This window comes from Topomyia yanbarensis, chromosome 2 (genome assembly GCF_030247195.1).
Source record: "Topomyia yanbarensis strain Yona2022 chromosome 2, ASM3024719v1, whole genome shotgun sequence".
In the NCBI taxonomy this organism is placed as follows: domain Eukaryota; kingdom Metazoa; phylum Arthropoda; class Insecta; order Diptera; family Culicidae; genus Topomyia; species Topomyia yanbarensis.
Genome location: NC_080671.1, coordinates 86,070,857 through 86,090,738, shown reverse-complemented (window position 1 = coordinate 86,090,738; position 19,882 = coordinate 86,070,857). Strand labels below are relative to the sequence as shown.

Here is a 19,882-nt window from a genome sequence, read left to right as displayed (position 1 = left end):
ATCCCTCTCCCTCCTTGTTCTCACATCCCTCACCAACTCTTTCACCCCTCTCTATCAGACCAACCTCACACCCGCATTCGCTTCTTCAATCTATATACCAAAATACGTTAGGTTGTTCCCGACGCAACCGCCCCCTCCCACTAATTATCCCCCACTTCCTTACCACCCGCATTTCAAAATATGTTAACATGAAGATAACATTGAACTCACGCTGATTAACCTAATTAAATATTATATTTTTGTTTGTTTCAAGTGTGTCAGCGCCGACATGTTGCTCATCAGCTTCGTGGCAGTCGTGCACTTATATATACTTACCAAGTATGTAATAGACATTTCCACAATGTTACATTGAACGTACCCAGCTATTAAATCATAGCTATGGTAAATGAGAAAGGCACAATTGCATAACTAGGTGGATTAAAACTGGTTTTTACTTTCCGATGCTCAATACAATTCTCCTAGAACAATTATAGTTGCCCAGTTGCGTGACAAAAGTAGTACATGACAGGCAAAATTGATAGTTTTTTTTTAGTTTTATGGGCGAATGACCAAATTGTTAAAGCCCCAATAAGCAAACGAAATTTATAAGCTTTCAACCATTTTTCAAGTCAATAAAATATAACAATTTAAAATTTCATCGTTAACTGAAACTGTTCCTGGCAGCACTGCTCCAGCTAAATTGAATCCAATCTAACTGCAATATTGTGCCTTGCAGGATAATCGCTCGATATGCGATTATATGAAAGCTCAATTGAGATAGGCGCGTGACAGCCGCCTATATAAATTTATAGGCGGCTTTTTCCTTGAAGCTTTCGAAAAGCACACAGCTGGCAGAAAAATAAAGCTCCACTGAAATCTGCTTGCGGAGCAACTGCGGCTATATTTGATGCGCCTTTCAGACGCCCGCAATGTGAGATTTTATTATAAGCGCGACAATAACTTAAGTTCCACAGATCACACTGATGTTTGTCAGTGCTCGAATTAAAGGTTATAGCCCCAGATTGCAGCCTTACTTGTTTCTGTAAGCAAATTTTGCGAAATTAAAATTATAACTATGTGAAAACCGAGATAACAACTTTGTTGGTTATAAACAACAGGGCCATAAAGAGGCAACGGATTTTTAATTTATCCAGTTTCCATATTTCGTCTAAGACGAAGATTGTTTCGGATTGAAAAGAATAAAAGCTATTTTGATATGTTTTGAAATAATCAACAACCGTAACACAGTATTTTATTTGCGAAATTAAGGAAGCATAATCACAAAACGCATATATAATTACTTAAGTCCAATCAATCACTAATCATTTTAATTTATTTTACTGAGTATAATACACAATTCAAGCGCTGTTTACGTAGACCTTTTAGAAGATTATCCCAAATGCAAAATAGCTTCGACTAATAATTTTTCTAAAAATAGTTTATATCAAATCTATTCGAAATAAGGCAAAATTTTGCTTATGGTTCACTATCTAATGTTTAGTGTCATTTGCTGGTAGGTACACAAATATGTATGCAATAATGGGTTGAATGTTGATTTTTTACATCCAACACACATACCAAGCTCGCTGTTGAGATTATGATGAGAGTACCGGAATTGAGTAGAGAATTTCGACTATATTTATAATTCACTGTTACTGAACTGTAGGGTTCTGTGATGAGTATGATAGAAAATGTACTGTTTTTGAGACAATTATACGTTATGATGATGGCGTTTTGAATGCTGATCGTCTAACTAAAGTACTCGTCGTCTATGACACTGTCCTCCCAGCGAGCAAATAGATTAATGACAATATTATCGAACCGCCAGCTATTCTCGCGGACGTAATCTGGCGCATAGTACTTGTCCACATGGCGTTGCAGTTTAACGAGATTCGTTTGACCGTCGAAGTACTTCCCACTGGCGATTAAATTCTGAACGTACTCTCCGTTCATTACAGTGCTCTTCTTCGGGTCAGGAAGATATGATTGATTAGTTCCACTAATGCTATCACTATTTGTAGTGCCGGTTAAAGCTATAAATTCTAAATATTTCACTATATCTATTGGTTGATAACAGTGGCGACAGTACCAGCCACCGTAATGATTCAGATCACCAATTAGCATCACTGGCTTCTCGATCCGAAGCAGTGCGTCCGGATCGGATCGATAAGCTTCATCTACCGTACTTAATTGACATGCAGCGCTTCCAATCCGTGTGCTGTACGGATGCTGCCAGAAGAAGCCGAACACATTGTACTTTAGTCGGAACCGGACAGGCTGCGGCCAGTTATCGTACCAACGAAAATAATTTACGGCTCGACGGTTCAAGATTTCATCCGTTTGACTATAAAGCAGAATATCTTCTGCATGCATATCAGTTCTGGCAATATATTTTTTCATTTTTCGAAAGATATTTCTTCCACTGCAGGTAGTATCTTCCAAAAATATGATTTTCTGCTGGTTTTGCTTCAGAAAATCAGTGCTCTTTATGTGCTCTGCTATGGAATAGGTTTCACTCTTCATTGCCCCCATGACAGGGATCTGTTTATCACACAGTACAAACATGCTCACAACATCGATCAGTTCCATGAGTTGAATTTCCAGTACTTCCACGCTGATGAAATTTGTATCGATTATGTAAAATATTCTTTTCGGCACCTTGCGAGGTGCGGCCGTTTGATTTCTCGGTGGAATCCTCGATGCTATGAAAGCCCTCCAAAGCACTTCTGGCTGACCGCAATCGGGCCCGTGCCACTCCGGCAGACAACGACAACGGCCGTCCGCGAGGATGTCATTGTCCGTATCGTCATCATCATCATTATCATTCGCTCTATCGTGCACTTCTAACGTCTCTACATCTAACCCTCCTGTATCGAGCTCAGTCTCATTAGTTTGCTTCGTATGTGGCCCAGCGGAAGAAGTGGGTGCCTTTTGCACGATTGGTTTTGCCTCTGGGAAGCGGGTCCCTTCGATGAAGCACAGTCTTTGCTGCTCCCGGTAGCCATCATGGTAATATATCAACCTGAAACAATAATTTATTTTTGAGTATCCTTGATATTTATGTTTAACGATTCAAAGTAATGTAAAATTTGCTAACGTTATAAAAAAAATCAATTTTTGATCACGTAGCTGCACTACTTTACTGTGAACTAGATGCCCGTGATATAAAATAATTCAATTCGTTTCCCAAATAGGGTAAATATCAGTTAATCTCAATTTATAATGTAATTCATAACAAGGGCTACTCCACTTAGGCTAATTTGGATGCCACCTACATTCTGTACAAGAATGCGAAAATTATATCTGGGTGCTAACAAATTCCATGTACATAGAGCCGTACTAACCTTTAAACAGAACATATTATGTACTATCATGTAACAAATACATACTACATGCATGTATGATTTCCATGATATCATACTGTGATTTAGCTACAGAAACATTATTATCCTTCAATATTTTATAGGTATGTATAACCCCTACACATAAACTGAAACCGCACACGAAAAACCTTGACTGTCTGTACGCCTATACCTGGCATGCAGGCGTTTTTGCACGTAGCTCAGCTGCTGCCTTCCTTTTTTCATATGTTTCAATCGATAATTTTTCGGGGCGTTTTGCTCTCTCCCGGATACACTTGAAAAAAAACCATCACTTACCTATAGTATTTGGTGTAATTGTCCGGTTTAGGTACCGTTTTCAGCTGCACTGGTTTAAATCGGGGATGCCGCACACGATTCGGTCCCGGCTGATCGACTTGGCCATAGTTTGCCAGGGCCAAAGTGGAACTCTGATTGCTTATAAATTTTACATTGAACCAAGACGTTGGTTGGCTGTCTGGTGCGCTGGAGCCCTCCGGTGGGCGTTTTGCCGATCCACCTGTTAGTTCATCCTGCTGGATATTGCTGACCAACAGCGATCCGAATGCCAGGAACACCGATATAAGAAAAATTTGCAACAGAAACAGACCCCATAGGAAAAGTCTGACATCCAGTTTTTTGTTGGTCAAAAACATTGAGCCGCCCACGCTAGTGATTACATCAGTTTGTTACATTTTTTACGTATTTCACTGTGAAGTCTATCGGCACACTTTGGCTGACATTTTTTTTTATCTTAGTTATTGATGAAAACTGATTTCAAGCTCATCATCATAAATCCTTGACCGTTCGAAACTGCGCTCTACTCGCGAATGAGTGACTCATGAAATGGCAAGGAAAGTGAAAATTTTTGCGAACCTTTTGACAATCTGTCAGCGCTGTCAGACCAACCAACAAGAATATTTTTTTTCACAGTGCGTATTCAGAACCAAACATTTGGAACATTAGCCAAGACACATGTATTCTCTCTATTTCTCTATCATTTGCTATAAAAAGGCTCCGTTTCAAAATAAGAGATTATAGGGTAGACGATCGCTTACTCGGTCAGTGTGGCAAGCAGAAAGCAAAAGTTTAGCAAAGCGAAATTGATGCTGGCAGAGTTTCTGCGAGCATTTTGCGCGATTTGTGCGAGAATTCTGGCAACGAATTCGCTCAAATGCAACAACCGTTTCTGACAAAAGTGGTTACACCAACCGACGCTGCTCTTTTTTTATCCAGAATCGAGCCAGAAATGTACGACCAAGATCTCTGCATGCTTCCTGCCACATCTTTGTCAGATGTTTTGCTCGATTCGTGCAAAATTCTACCAGGTAGGAATTCCCAGGATCTTTGCACAGTTTATGTCCGAGTTATGGCAGGGTTTAGCTCGGTTCCTGTCAAAATTTGCCAGAAAATGCGAGCGAAACCGAGTTCGCCCTAGCTCAACTAACCCGACAGGGTATACGCGTAGAAATCCGACAGGGCTGCCAAATAGGGTTGCCACCCCTCCGGGTTTGACCCGGAGACTCCGGTTTTCGGAAGCGATCTCCGGGTTTTACATCAATTTCTCCGGGTTTGGTGGGAAGAAGCATAGGTTCAATTTTTTTTTGGAATAATTGATTCTTTACAAAATATTTAAAAAGTCTAAATTAACTATTACTGTGGTTCAGATTTATTTTTCCCGACTAACCCTTCGTTTCAAGGTGGCGAAGAGTTCACCAAATATTGCTAATTTCTTTCACAAAGCAATGAAAATGAAAAACAAATAAAATTAATCTTCCGGAAGTCGCGCTAGTGCACTGAGTGGCTGCTCTGAAAATCTAGCGAAATCGTCTTAGGGGACCAGCGGCTGCTCGTTCGGTAAGCCATATGCGCGACTTCCGGAGGGTTGAGGAAAGTATTTCGCTATGTGCTACAATTGAAATGTTGCATTCCACTAAGTCGCTCAAAATGGTGTAAAAAAGTTATTTTACTGCAATTTTACCAAATCATTTCACTCTTAGTGGTGCTTATCACCAGCTGCACTAAGGTCTGGCAGATTTGTTCTAATCCAACCGACTAGGTCAACATCAAACGAGTTCTTGCGGTGTTGTTGCTACTCCAGCAGCGATCCTTAACTGGGCTAGAGAGGTGAGTTTTGCCCCTTTGTTGCGAAATTAAAATTTGTTGGTGACGAATAACCGACACCACATAGTGTGATGTCGCAGCTCTCCTTCTCCTTTTAGTTGTGGAGGAGAGCAATGCTCGTTCGACCTCCACAGTGAGAGTAGCTGCTGCTTTTGTATTCTTGGCACTTAGTCGAGGAAGTGAAATACTACACCACATTAAACCGATAAAACCGTTCTCAAGCGTGAAAAATTTACAGTTTGACTTTAACGTGGTAATAAAAAGCGATTAAAGTGCTCTAAAATACCTAGCAATCGCTTTGATTCCAATTTCTGTCTCGTTCCACTCAAAATCCACCACCCCCCAGATCAGTGAAAATCTCCGGGTCAAAGCCTCTCCAGAGGTGGCAACCCTACTGCCAAACCAAGACTTACAGAAATCTAGCAGAGCGGTCTCTGCCAGAAAATTTGCTCACTGGGTATACTTATGACAGATATGTGATATCAAAATCACTGCACGGTTAAATAAAACAACCTGTAGAATAAGTTCTTTCAACTTACTTTTGAATTGTGCGTCGCTTTCGCACTTATTCCCAGTAAGTTCAGTTCTAACTAGAATCGGTTGTGTCACTGGAGCCGGAATACGAACTGGAACCAGCCAGAATTCCGGTTCGTTTCCGGCTGAGCTTAACTGGGTTAGTATTGTCAAAAACAAAACGAGAGATTCGACGCAGTCGAGGCCTTCCATGGAATAAGGTACTTTTGAGTTGTTTGAGGTATACTCAAAATTAGGTAGATTCAACTTAAATTTAGGCATATATAACTCAAGGTTGAGTATAAAAAACCTGTCAATGAGTTGTGGTTTTTGCCGTGGCTAAAAGGAAACTACCTTCAACACGGTTTACCTAATTTTACCTTATTCCACGATACCCCGAGATTGAGTCGAAAGAGCTCAACTTTTGGTAGTATTTCGTATCCGTGTACGATGCCAGATTTACAGTCATGTCTGTATTTTACAGACTTTCGATGGTCTCCTACATACGTAATCAGAAATCTACAGACTTTTAAAAGAGCAACAGTGTTTAACAAAATCGTACTAGAATAATTTGGTCGGTGTTAAGTAAGGCCGGACTAAGTCGCAAAACATCAAAAAATGAAGATAATGATAGCACTGGATAAAGAATTTTGTCAGCTACATTCGATCTTTGCCAGATTTGAAATATGTAACAATAAACAAGAATTATGGCAAAAACTAATTTTCAATCATAATGTAAAGGATGCTGCGATTAAAACTTTTAACTCGTTTTTCTCGAAATCAACATTTTGTCACTTAGTCCGGTCGGTCTGACTTAACACCGACCATTTGATCCGAATACGAATGATTCCTTCACAATAGTTTACTAATTTCAAGTTACTTTTAAAGTAATAACCTAGTGTAAATAGGATGTACACAACCAGACTTTTACCGACATTATTCTGCTACAGACATTTCACAAAAACATGTCGTCGCTGTTGTGCTATCTTATGACAAGCGCCATTTAGCACTTTTCGAGAAAAACGATTTTTAAAGTTTGAGATTGAATATCTTAAAATTTATAAATGCTAGAAGCTTTTCGGAGAAGACATTCGATACTTCTATCTTTTCTGAAGTAATCTCTCGATTTGTGTGAAGATCGGTTGACTACACTTACAGTTTTTGCTTAAAATGTAAACCAAAGTCGCTCGCATACGTGTCATAAGTGTGTATTCATGATAAAATATGTATGACGTGTCACAAATGTGCACAGAAGATTTCATATAAAAATGAATTATAATTGATTCGTAAAATTATGCGTTGTAGATCACTATGTCCAATATTATACTTTTCCATGCGATAGCAGCAATATCCGGTTGCAAAATGATAGTATTGGATCACAAAGTTTTCCCGATTTTCCTCCTTTATTCAGGAAAAACAAACAAAAGTTGGTTTCATTGACAATTTAGAGACAATGTCTATCAAACAATGTTATTGTTGACAGGTGACTAGACGAGATAAATATTCTTCTTGCATAATCCATCACTACATTTCGGTATACTTTCCAAAACAAGTGGAAATCTCAAAACGAAATTTGCTCAATAATCTTGAATATATAAGCCAACCATTCCCAGAAAAAACTATGGTAGGAAAAGTTTTGCTCCCGTGACAAGAACCTAGCTAATGCTTATGGTTGATCTGCATAGGAATTACCTATGTCATCAGAAACATCTGTTGGCTTGCTATAAGCTTTTCGGCTTATAGCAAGCCAACAAACTAAGAATGTTGTCTCTTTTTTCTTTGTCATAAGATAGCACAACTCGATCACTCGAGAAATTGGCGCTTGTCATAATCGTGTTTCGCTATATCTCAGTAACCCAGCAGAATTTCAAAATTCTGAAAACGCGACTTTATGGAGATTTCAAAATTTAATAACATGGCATATCTAACTCAGTTCACCCCAAAATGGCGTTTGTCATAAGATAGCACAACAGCGACGATGTGGCATCGCTGCCATAGTCTCTGATCGTTGTACTGCAGCAAATGGAAGCGCTGCCAGCGCCATTTCCAGGCGGTGGTGAGCCCATAAACCCAACTATCCATTAGTTTGACACTTGGAAAGTAAACTATGACTATAGAAGCTTGTTTTGAAATTGATTTGCATCGCGTTTTTAATCAATCACGCAAAATGAATGCAAGCCAATCCGAACTATTGACGTGTGCAGCGAAAATTTATCCGCTCTACTCCATAGGATTTAGAAATCGTAGGCTCGAAAACCAACTAGTTGTTTCCAGCATTTTCGCGGCAATTGGTGGATATGATGGTAATGTTTGTTAAATGGAGTGAATAATTGCGTCATAGGCTTCAAGTACTTCGACAGGTGTTCTTACGACCCCAAGTAAGCAACAGTTCGATACTCACCAGAAGACCCCAACGCATATAGCTTAATCGCAACAGCTTCGTTCTGGGAGTAGAGTTTAGGGTATGAGCCAGCATAAATAAAATAATAAATAATTATTGAACTTTTGAGTTTCCTAAACCTTTATCTTGTTTTTATCTTGATGCAATAAAATCAAACGAATTTAGGTTAGCAAGTCTTGGTTGCTGTGGCTGACAATCAAGCTTCAGTTTTTAGAAGGAAATAGATTAGAGCAGTCGACAGCCACCTACCTCGCAACAAGATGGGAAAAATGCAAGGATTTTGAAGATGTGCACGAAACTAGATAAAATAGATGAGAGCAGACGCAGAAGTCACGACATAGAGGAACATGGGAGGATTTGACCAGGTTTACAGATGAACTTACGTAGATTTTTAAACGTATTCATAATCATATAAACATGGTTGAAAGTTATAAGGTCGAAGTTCATATTCATGATTTTTCGCAGAATTCTTGATTTACTTTTTCAAAAGTCAGTTTTTATGAAAATTGAGAAATTTATATATGTTTGCAACAATGTTATAATTTTCGATGGTACATTCTTCAGTGAAATAAAAAGCATTCGTTGAAGTCTACTCACATCGAACTTGACCTTTCGAACCATGTTTTACACTAGTGAGTTTTGTACTGGTTCTTTAAAACAAAAAAAAAAAAAATAAAAGATCGGAGCCCGGAAGTCCGACTCTTATTTCGCCTTTCTCAATAGAACGGTATAGCAATTGCTCAGAAAATCTACTTTTTCAACCAAGCTCCAGATTTTTTGTTTGCTGTCGCCACAGTCGGAACCCATTGAGATATGAACCGATCCGGAGATGCCGAAAACCCTCTTGCGCATCTAATAATACCTGGTGAAATTAGTAGGAAAACATTTCTTCTTTTATTTTTATTTTTCAGCATTCTACCAAGACGTTCAAAAAAAAAAACTACTAACTTTTAACTAATTTACTTCTACAAGAATACTCAATTCGCTTAACTGCAAGGTATCAATACATTTTTCTCTAACATTTTCCTGGCTTTTGAATGAAATGAAAAAAAGTACAATAAGTGCCATACTTTTTCAATTAGAGCTGTAGTATTAGTGAAAATGAACCCAAACACAAGAAAACAAATAAAAAGATAAATGTCTCATGACATAGAACAAATTATGCAGCTCTTCAACTATAACAATCTGAATTATTAAAATTACTATGTTAACCATTCAGATTGTCAAGAATTTATTGAAAAATCGATCAAAATTGTTGAATTTTTAATAAATTACGTCTAAAACATTACCTAATCTCATTAGCAGAAACACGCGAAGACATCATTCAATGGAAATTTTTCTCATCTCAAAATGTAAAAACAAACTAGTAATTTACAGAAAAAGTAACAGTTGAGATTTGATAGTACGTGTAGAACGATTTTTCCCCAAGTATGATCTTCTATCACCCCTCGAGAGATTCTTAACCATGAACCAAACACCCTGTATGTAAAACGAAAGAAATCTATTTTTTAGGAAAAGAAAACTCCTACACTGAAAATAATCGACACGATAAAACCATATGCAGTTAAACATCACTTTCATATGCATTCTCATCTTAAAAAGTAAAAGAAATTATTTCGCTTTGCATTTCACATGGAAACCCATTAAAACGCGTTTCACTTGGTGTTTGGAATTAAATTCAAACAAATTCTACGTGAATACGACTATATTATTGCGCTTTTCACACAATGTTCGCATGAATTCCATTTGAAAACCATATTTCAACCGTGAACCACAAACGCATGAAATGCAACCGTGTGTTTGTGGATTGAAATAATTCAATAGATTTCCACACGATGTTAACGATGTTTAGTTTTTTCAGTGTATGTCCATGGGCACAAAACTTAACTTACCCCATGGAAAATCCTCCCGATTTTCCCACCGACTAAATCGGTATGCGTCCAACTAATCGGCCGATTGTTGCAATTACTCTTATGGGAGTATACCATGGGCGTCTGCTGACGCGACTACCGGTTAAATAGGACTAACGAAGCCTGACGAAATCGGTCTATGCCAACCAATTGAATCGGTCGTTTAGTTGGTAGAATAAAATTGGGACCAGATTTATACAGATTAAATCTGGCGATTGATATGTTGTTCACCTAAAAAACACAATTTAGTAAGTTAATTAATCGGTCGTATCCGAAGCACCCGACTTAGTCGGTCGACTGGGAAATTTATCAACTATTAAATTTTCTATGGGTCAAAATAAGTTTGATTTTTTGTGTTTCGAACTCATCTCGTCAGTAACTAGCACCAACTGGTTTAATCCAATTTTCCCACTTTTGGGAATTAATATTGCATGATGTCATCATGCCGTTTGGCTCCCTAGCCATAAGACAAGAGTTCGTTTTCGTTTTCTCGTCAGCAAACTGTTTGCTGTCCGGGACATCACTCGGGACAAGTCAGTTTGCTTAGATGTTCAGATGTGTCGTGTGAAGTGTTTGGAATTTGTTTTGTGTCTAACTAGTGCTAATTTAGGTACTAGTTTAGATACATCGTCTAACTAGACACCCCGTTGCTGCTAGTTACTAACGAGATGAATGAATTTGCCGGCTGTTCGGCCATCTGTGGGAGCTGTCCATCAATGTCAGCTTCTTTCTCCGAACAACCTAGATAATCCGTGTAGTGTCGGTAGTGGTTGTTTCAACCGGCTAAGAATTACACTACGGACTACCTATTCCGGTGGTAACACCAAACAGGGAACCCTAATTCCATAGTGTCATGCGACCCGTGCTATGGGTAAAATTGTTGAGGGGGTTTAAAATATTCTCAATGGCGAACGGAGCCTGGGAAGAGCCGGGCGAACTCCCCAGTAACTGGCTGTGGTCCACTAGGAGGTTGTTAACTCTATTATCTTTCTCCAGACAAAACCAGCCTAGAGGCCGTGTGGCATCCGGCGGGTTGAAGTATGTCAACCAAGAATTGATCCACTGGGTTCCTGTTCCCATGTCGTAGGAGGCGACTGAAAACAGGAGTCCTCAAGTCAAGGTGTTACTCCGTGCCGAGGACTGAATGGCTGGCAGGACTAAAATATGCCAATCGCGCACGGAGTGTCGTGCTGTGTTATGCGAATCTCTGACACAGTGGACGTTCGTTTCTTCGCAAATCGTGGGATTCAAATGATGTTCATGTCCCTAATATCCATTTCGGGGTTCGCTATATGCGATTATAAGCCAACTTGTTTGGTATCTTCTAGTTGCTGTACAACAAGTGCTGATGATGAAATGTGTAGTGCTGTAATCGAATATGGTTTGAGTAGCACAAATTAATCTTCAGCATAAACGTACAGCAACTATGAATCTATCTCGCCTTGTGCAGGAAGGGAAAGCTTCCATAGCTTTGGTTCAAGAACCGTATTTCCATAAAGGAAACTTCTATGTTGGAAAGCTACTTAACCCCGTCTTCGTAGCTTTCAAAAAAAATGGCATGACAAATCCACGTGAAATGCCTCGTGCATGTATACTTGCGAATAGTGCAATTGACGCTTGTCTTATATCGGACCTCACAACTCGTGGTATTTGTACTGTCATGGTAAATATGACTGTTGACAACATAAACAAGAAATACGTCTATTGTTCGGCATATTTGCCGCATAATGAACCATCACCTTCTGATGATTTCAAAAGGGTTGTATCATACTGTGGCAGAAATGGGTTTCCTCTCATAATCGGCAGTGATGCAAATTCCCACCACATAATTTAGGGCAGCTCTGATATCAATTTGAGAGGCACCGAATTGATGGAATACTTAAGTAGTACAAATCTGCACATTCTTAATGCAGGAAACCGCCCAACTTTTGCACGAGCTGGCAGAGAAGAGGTGTTAGATGTAACTCTCTGCTCTGACAGTATTACGCATGAGTTGACAAACTGGCTCGTACCAAACGAGCTCGAACCGTCGTTATCTGATCATAAGTACATCGTCTTTGATCATTTAAACGTCTCGCTAGATATCGTCACCTATCGTAATCCCAAATCTACGAACTGGGACCTCTACGAAGAGGGCTTACCGACTAGGTTTCATGGGTATCTTCCGACGATTGAATCTCCAAGTGATTTGGATGAGGTCGTGGATAAAACAAGCTCACTCATAGTAGCAGCATACCAAGAGGCTTGTACGCTTCGAGTTATGCGTGCTTCTAGAGAAACACCTTGGTGGAATACCGAACTTGTTCGACTCAAAAAGTTATGTAGGAGAGCTTGGAATCGCAGACGCAGGGACGGGTCGGAGGCATTTAAGTTGGCTCGCAAAGCATACAGAAATGCCCTTCGATCCTCTGAGCGAAGTGGTTGAAAAAGCCTCTGCACAAATGTCTCAAGTCTCAACGAGACTAGTAGATTAAATAAGTTACTTTCGAAATCGAAAGACTTTCATGTCAGTTCCATTAGAACTGCTAATGGTGAATACTCGTCTGACGAAGATGTAGTACTCAACTGTCTTTTTGACACACACTTTCCAGGTTGTACGGAGCCATCACTGACGACTGCCCCTGAGTTCTTTTCAGGCAGTTCTGATTCTTGGGCATTTGCTCGTAGAATTGTGACAACCGAATCGATCAAATGGGCGATTGAAAGTTTTGCTCCGTATAAGTCTCCGGGAAAGGACGGAATTATTTCAGTTCTACTACAAAAAGGATATGAACACTTCAAGCATATTTTGAAAAAGGTGCTTACTTGCAGTCTTGCAACAGGATACATTCCATTAGCGTGGCGGGAAATAACTGTCAAATTCATTCCCAAAGGTGGCCGCGTCACTTATGAGGAGGCAAAGAGCTTTAGACCGATCAGTCTGACCTTCCTTCTCAAATCAGTGGAACGTTTAATCGACCACTACATTCGGGATGGTAGCTTGGGCGAGCACCCGCTGCATGCAATGCAACATGCATATCAGCGGGGGAAGTCTACTACCACCCTGTTACACAATGTTGTCTACAACATTGAAAAAGCTTTTTCACAAAATCAATCAAGTTTAGGAGTTTTTCTCGATATTGAAAGTGCTTTTGACAACGTGTCTTTCAAATCCATTTTGGAAGTAGCACGAGATCATGGAGTACCTTCATATATCACGAACTGGATACACGCAATGCTTAGCAACCGACATATGTGCTCATCGTTAAGACAAGTAGAGATGAGGAAACTGAGTGTCTGCGGATGTCCTCAAGGTGGTGTGCTGTCACCACTTCTATGGAACCTTGTCGCCGATAGCTTGTTGAGAAAACTAAATGAGCTTGGGTTCCCGACGTATGGTTTCGCCGATGATTATCATATAATGATCACCGGTATTTGCATTAACACACTTTTTGATTTGATGCAACAAGCCTTATGTGTTGTTGAGCGGTGGTGTCTTCATGTTGGACTATCAGTTAATCCAAATAAAACCTCAATGGTGCTTTTCACGCAACGAAGGATTACAACCGGAGCTCGTCCATTGCAGTATTTTGATTCTGAAATTATTGTCGAAGATCAAGTTAAGTACGTTGGGGTAATTCTCGACTCAAAACTTAATTGGACAGCTCACATCGATTTCAGGATCAAGAAAGCTTGCATGGCCTTTGGCCAATGTAGACGGGCTTTCGGCAAATCTTGGGGACTCAAACTCAAGTACATTCAGTGGATCTACACAACAATTGTTAGACCAATACTGGCATACGGGTGCCTTGTTTGGTGGCAGAAGGGAGAAGTCATGACAATCCAATCAAAGTTAAACCATCTTCAGAGGATGGTCTTGATGGCGATGACTGGTGCGTTCTCGATAACACCTACTGCTGCTCTCGAGGCACTCTTGAACATAAAACCACTACATGTGTTTCTGAAACAAGAAGCACTTTCTTGTGCATACCGTCTTAAGGTTACTGGGCTCTGGAATAGTAACCCAATAGATCGTGTAACTAGCCACACAAGACTGTGGCCCCAAATGGTTACTTGGGATGAATATACACTTGCTCCCAGTGACCTTACACTCACATGTAGTTTTCCTTCTAAAACTTTCAATGTGAGAATTCCTCTTCGTGAGGAATGGCTGTCTGGCTGGATGGAGCGACAACTTGAAGAATACGTAGTTTGCTATACGGACGGTTCTTTGTTGGAGGGCCGAGCCGGTGCTGGTGTCTATTGTCATGAGATGAGATTAAACCAATATCATTCGCTTGGTAGATACTGTACCGTATTCCAAGCAGAAATCTTTGCGATTCTATGTGGCGTACAATCCGCACTTCAACAGGGAATTTGCGGTAAAAGAATCTATTTTTGCTCTGACAGTCAAGCTGCCCTGAAAGCACTTAGTTCGGCAGATTCGAGATCGAAATTAGTAATCGCATGTCGAACTCAAATCGAAGAACTTAGCAGTTCAAATGCTATCTACCTTCTATGGGTACCCGGTCATTCCGGTATTACTGGAAATGAATGGGCGGACGAATTGGCTAGAGCTGGCGCTGCGACTGATTTCGTTGGTCCAGAACCAGTTCTACCACTCAATAAGTTGGATAAAGCACAAGATTCGCTCTTGGGCTGCATTCGAACATGCCAACCATTGGCGTAGCTTGCAAACTTGCGTTCAAACAAAGGCTTTTCTGCCGGATGTGAGCCCGAAAATGTCAAAAAATTTGTTGCATTTTTCCAAGCACAACTGCAGTATTCTGGTCAGGGCACTGACTGGACATTGCAAACTCAATTATTACATGGCTACTATTCAGCGCGCTGATCTTTGTGAATCCGATTACGGAACATCATATCATTTGATATGCAATTGCCCTGTATTAATGCAATTGCGCATCCGGATTTTTGGTTCTCCATACATAGATGAACCTATGTAAAGAGAGCTGAAATTTAAGGATATGCTTTTGCTCCTAACCCAGTGTGGTAAAGAGCTATAGTTTTTTTTAATCCGTATTTGAATGACAATATCTCTTAGGGGGTGTTGTCGTTCTGTTATCTCAATATCCCCTCGGGGTGTTGATATATCCGCTCACTGTTTGAGTAGAGGTTCTAAATCCCTCCGGGGGTTGGAAGTTTTATTCCTGCTGTTGTAGCACCTGCAGATCGTTCAGCATCACTCCGGGGGTGCAGAATGCTCTGTTTTAATTTTCCTTACCCCTAACCTTACCACTTCCCCAATCCTTCCCATCAGGAGAATGATGAAAAGACGATTCTTGGCAAGGCACAAATCTCTGATTAACATGGGGAACGTGCTATTTGAGCCAGACGCTACTGATTCCTGAACTAGACACCCCGTTGCTGCTAGTTACTAACGAGATGAATTCGAAATACAAAACCTGTTTTAATCCACCTAGCGGTGCAATTGTGCCTTTCTCAAATATGAACACGGGAATTTTTGCGTTGTTTATATTCATTATAAGCTTCCGAATGTATATATTACATTTTTATTATACACGACATGACAACTAGATACAAGAATAGAAATCATTATTCGAGTTCTAAAACTTTATAAAAAAAACAGCCACATTAATATTAAATTGAAAAAAAGGTGCGAAATCGGCAAAGTCCCAAAAAGTCGATCTTTATAAAAAAATAAATTTCCGTGATAACGTAAAATCTCGACGTTTCATGCATTTTAAAGATGTTTGGCATCAAAAATACGAATTCGATTTCTGAAATTTCATGGGGTCCCCCCTTTGAAAAAAATTTTGAGCTTATATGGGAATTTCATATGTGACCGGACGGTTTAGTCTATATTTCCGGAACCATATAAGCGATCCGTACGAAATTTTATAGACATCCGTGGGAATAATATTCTACATGACATGACAACTATATACAAGAAAAAAAAAATCATTCGAGTTCTAATATTTTGTGAAAGAAAAAAACAGCCACGGTAATATTGAATTGAAAAAAGGTGCAAAATCGGCAAAGTCCCAAAAAGTCGATTTCAACAAAAAAAAATTTTTTTCGAGATAACATAAAATCTCGACGTTTCATGCATTTTAAAGATGTTTGGCATCAAAAATACGCATTCGATTTCTGAAATTTCATGGGGTCCCTCCTTTGAAAAAAAAGTTCCGGCTTATATGGGAATTTTATATGTGACCGGACGATTTAGTCTATTTATTATTAAAATCGACATTTTCTGCGTGTTCGTACTCATCAACCTGTAATTCCGGAACCGGAAGTCGGATCCATTAGAAATTCAATTGCAGCCTATGGGAACGTTGCACCTTTCATTTGAGACTAAGTTTGTCAAAATCGGTTCAGCCATCTCTGAGAAAAATGAGTGACATTTTTGGTCACATACACACACATACGCACATACACACACAGACATTTGCCGAACTCGACGAACTGAATCGAATGGTATATGTCACTCGGCCCTCCGGGCCTCCGTTAAAAAGTCGGTTTTCAGAGCAATTGCAATACCTTTCTATTGAGAAAGGCAAAAAATATACTTAATCCTTATGTAATTTTCAATTACACTTTCGGTCCAAAATAAGCTTTACCACTTGAACGTTTTCGTTTGTGTTGGATTGAATATTCTCAGAAAACCACGCACAACGTCACGAAAAGCCGTCAAAGAGCTCCTGCTTCAGCATCGTTCAAAAACGATGGTGAAAAAACCTTTTTCAAATCGTCTATTTGCTCGACGCGCGAGCTTTACCCTCTAGTATTCACGTGAATGGTTAGCAAAATGAGCCGCCGCTGATGCTCAAACGTCATTTTCCTAGAGCTTCTGAAGGTATTGCACTAGATACAACGACGCGAGTTTTAGATTAATGGTTAACGTCGTGGATATTTTCAATATATTCAATGCGGGGGCGGGTGATCGCGGTGGCCATTATTGTAGTTGTGGAGCGTGAGGGAAAGGGATTAGCCCCCCTCAAAACGGATTGAATGGGAGGGGGGGGGGGGGGGGTGCATTGACATCTCTTTGGATGGACTTTAAGGTTTACTCACCTTTGTTTGAAAACTCCTGTAATGGTGACTGTGGTGATGCCGGTTCGTATACTTGGATGTATAGCACAAAGTATTCGGAAGATTCGTCAAATAACTCGCTTGCTTCCGTGCCCATGCATTCCAGGTCGCCCATGTATACTGGTGCTTTTGACCCTGTTTCCGACTCTGAAATTATATAAAGTATCAAAGATATCAGAGGCAATTTGTGCTGCGCTTTGAAAAATCCGTTGCTAAATAATTTAACTAAAAAATTATTAGGCTTCAGATTTAGTTGAAGCGGGTTGTGAAATCTTACTCTCGTCCATCATGCCGTCCATATTATTTGATTTATAACATTGTAAGCAGGTATTGATCGTCTCAAAATAAGTCCAGGCGATCCTCCAGATGTTTCTATTTTGTTCTTTTCAGATCTGTAATAAATCGCATCAACGTAATATATATTATATTTGTTTAATATTCTAAAATTTTGAAGGAATACCTGTATTTTCTAGACAAATTGTGAATTCAGGTGCGTAATTCGTTTGTCAATAAATGTATGTTGTAAACTTGGAGTTCTTCGCACATTTTCGCATAAATGTCGAAATTTTTGCATGTACCTCACAAAGCTGCTGCATTTTCGCTTAACACATCGATCACTCGAAGAGTTTCGCTGCGTTTAATATTTTACATTTTCCGGTTTTGTTTTCACTCATTATGTGTGATATGTTCGGAACGCGAAACAATTTGTTTTGAAAACAAAATTTTCTTTGGTCATAGCTTACTTTTCAAATGTCAAATTAATGGAAAGTAAAATCTCTAGAGTTCACTGCTTGGAAATAGCGCCGGTAGCATTTCCATTGGTTGTATTTTGAGGCAGTACAAGTGACGGATACCATGGTACCGAAACCAATCATGATGCTTGCGTAATACCACAATAATTCTGGGTGACACACATACGATTTCTCAACATTTCATGGTGATTTTGGTATCACATGTGTGTCGTCATACTACCTGTAAATAATTATTTACTGTACTGAGAATAAAAACAACTGATAGATACCTGTATTTACAGTTTTGAAGCCTTTAGTAAAAATATATTGCTATCAGAAAGTCTGGTTCTACATGAGCAGATAATAAAATGAGCTCGATGTTGAAAAAAGTACTCTTAGCCCTACAAGTTTGTGGTACAAATTTGTACAAACAGCTATTTTTAACTGAAAACTTGGTTTATGAGTTGCAAATGTTACAAAGATTTTAAATACACCAGGTTTGAGATTAAAATCACAATCTTTCAAATTCGAATAAATAAGTTTATAATACTTGCGAATTGAACGAATTATCTCAAACGGTCCGCAGACGAGACAACAAAACACACACCACAAAAAAATACTCACTATGGATGTTGTTCTAGCCATTCTAACGCAGCAACAGAAACCGCGTGTGAATAGCTAAAACAAAATCCATAGTAAATATTTCTGGTGGTGTGTCCTGTTGCCTCCTGCCTAAACACATTTCCAACTAATTTAAACTTCGATGTCGTTTCAGGTATCCATCACAGGTCTTCGTGGGGGACACCTTCAACTATCTATCGGGAATGACCTTCGCAGTAGTCGGAATTTTGGGACATTTCAGCAAAACCGTTCTCCTCTTCTTCATCCCTCAAATTATCAATTTCATTTATTCCGTTCCCCAGCTGTTCCGCCTCATTCCCTGTCCGAGGCATCGCCTTCCCAAGCATGACCCAAAAACGGATTTGCTGAACTACAGTAAAACCCAGTTTCGTGTGAGTGATCTAAACATTTTAGGAAAATTTTGCTACGTCGTGTTCAAAAGTTTGCGACTGATTCGCAGCGATGAGGACAAAGACGGCGTAGTGGTTTGTAATAACTTTACGATTATTAACTTTGCAATACTGATTACCGGTCCGATTCGGGAGGATAGGCTTAATCGGTTGTTAACCATGTTCCAAGTGATCTGCTCGGTGTTTGCGTTCGCTATCCGGTACCCGCTGGCGCATTATTTTTATGATACCAGCAACTAGATTTTTTTTAGAAAACTGTTAAATTATGCGATAAAGTGTTAGCCAAAGTCACCTATTTTCGTTTAACTTTAAAGAAGTTAAAATATAGATCCGATGGATTTAGAAAAAAATATTTTAAAATTGTTATTTACGCCGAAAAAAACGATTTCACTCATTATTATTGCGCGATTCATTAGAAACGTGCGTTGATCGTTATAAATCCAAAGAAACATCCAGTTGACCAAGTTTAATCAATTTAATTATCCCATGCTAAATGACAGCGGTAACAGTATTTATTAAATTACCGAAAAAGTAGTTTTCAAATATTTTGTTTAAAACACAATTTTTACAACGGTATAATATTTTTCAAACCAAATCCATATAAGATAAGAATAGCGACAATCTCTGGGTCTTCTATGGGAAAAAAAACAGGCTTTAAGTAAATAAAGTTTTTTTTCTGTTTTCAAACCTAATGAACCATAAGTTATCGATAGGACAATGTAGGAAACCATCACTATATTCACATTCATATTTCATTCAAAGCTTTGATACAAATCACGCT

The 19,882-nt window shown here is 39.3% G+C and overlaps 2 protein-coding genes across 2 annotated transcripts in view; one reads left to right on the top strand and one right to left on the bottom strand.

Annotated features, from left to right (window-relative positions):
* The window catches only part of LOC131678728 (UDP-N-acetylglucosamine--dolichyl-phosphate N-acetylglucosaminephosphotransferase), a 31,593-nt gene extending 12,054 nt beyond the window's left edge, over positions 1-19,539 (top strand). Inside the window, exon 4 of the mRNA XM_058959007.1 lies at positions 18,846-19,539. Coding sequence (XP_058814990.1) covers positions 18,846-19,341 — 496 coding nt within the window. The 3' untranslated portion in view covers positions 19,342-19,539. The remainder of the gene's footprint in view (positions 1-18,845) is intronic.
* Positions 1,679-4,191, bottom strand: LOC131678727 (beta-1,4-mannosyl-glycoprotein 4-beta-N-acetylglucosaminyltransferase). Its single transcript, XM_058959005.1, has 2 exons — positions 3,639-4,191; positions 1,679-3,001 (listed from the first exon to the last, which is right to left on the bottom strand). Exons 1-2 carry the CDS (start codon positions 3,992-3,994, stop codon positions 1,729-1,731), a joined length of 1,629 nt encoding a protein of 542 aa, XP_058814988.1. The 5' UTR covers positions 3,995-4,191; the 3' UTR covers positions 1,679-1,728.
* Positions 19,540-19,882: the final 343 nt, after the last annotated feature.

Bases quoted from the DNA above. Each gene is read 5' to 3' on its own strand.
- LOC131678727 (XM_058959005.1), bottom strand. From the start codon at position 3,994: ATGTTTTTGACCAACAAAAAACTGGATGTCAGACTTTTCCTATGGGGT. The intron at 3,002-3,638 runs GTAAGTGATGGT...TTATTGTTTCAG, and splicing joins AATTACACCAAATACTATAG to GTTGATATATTACCATGATG.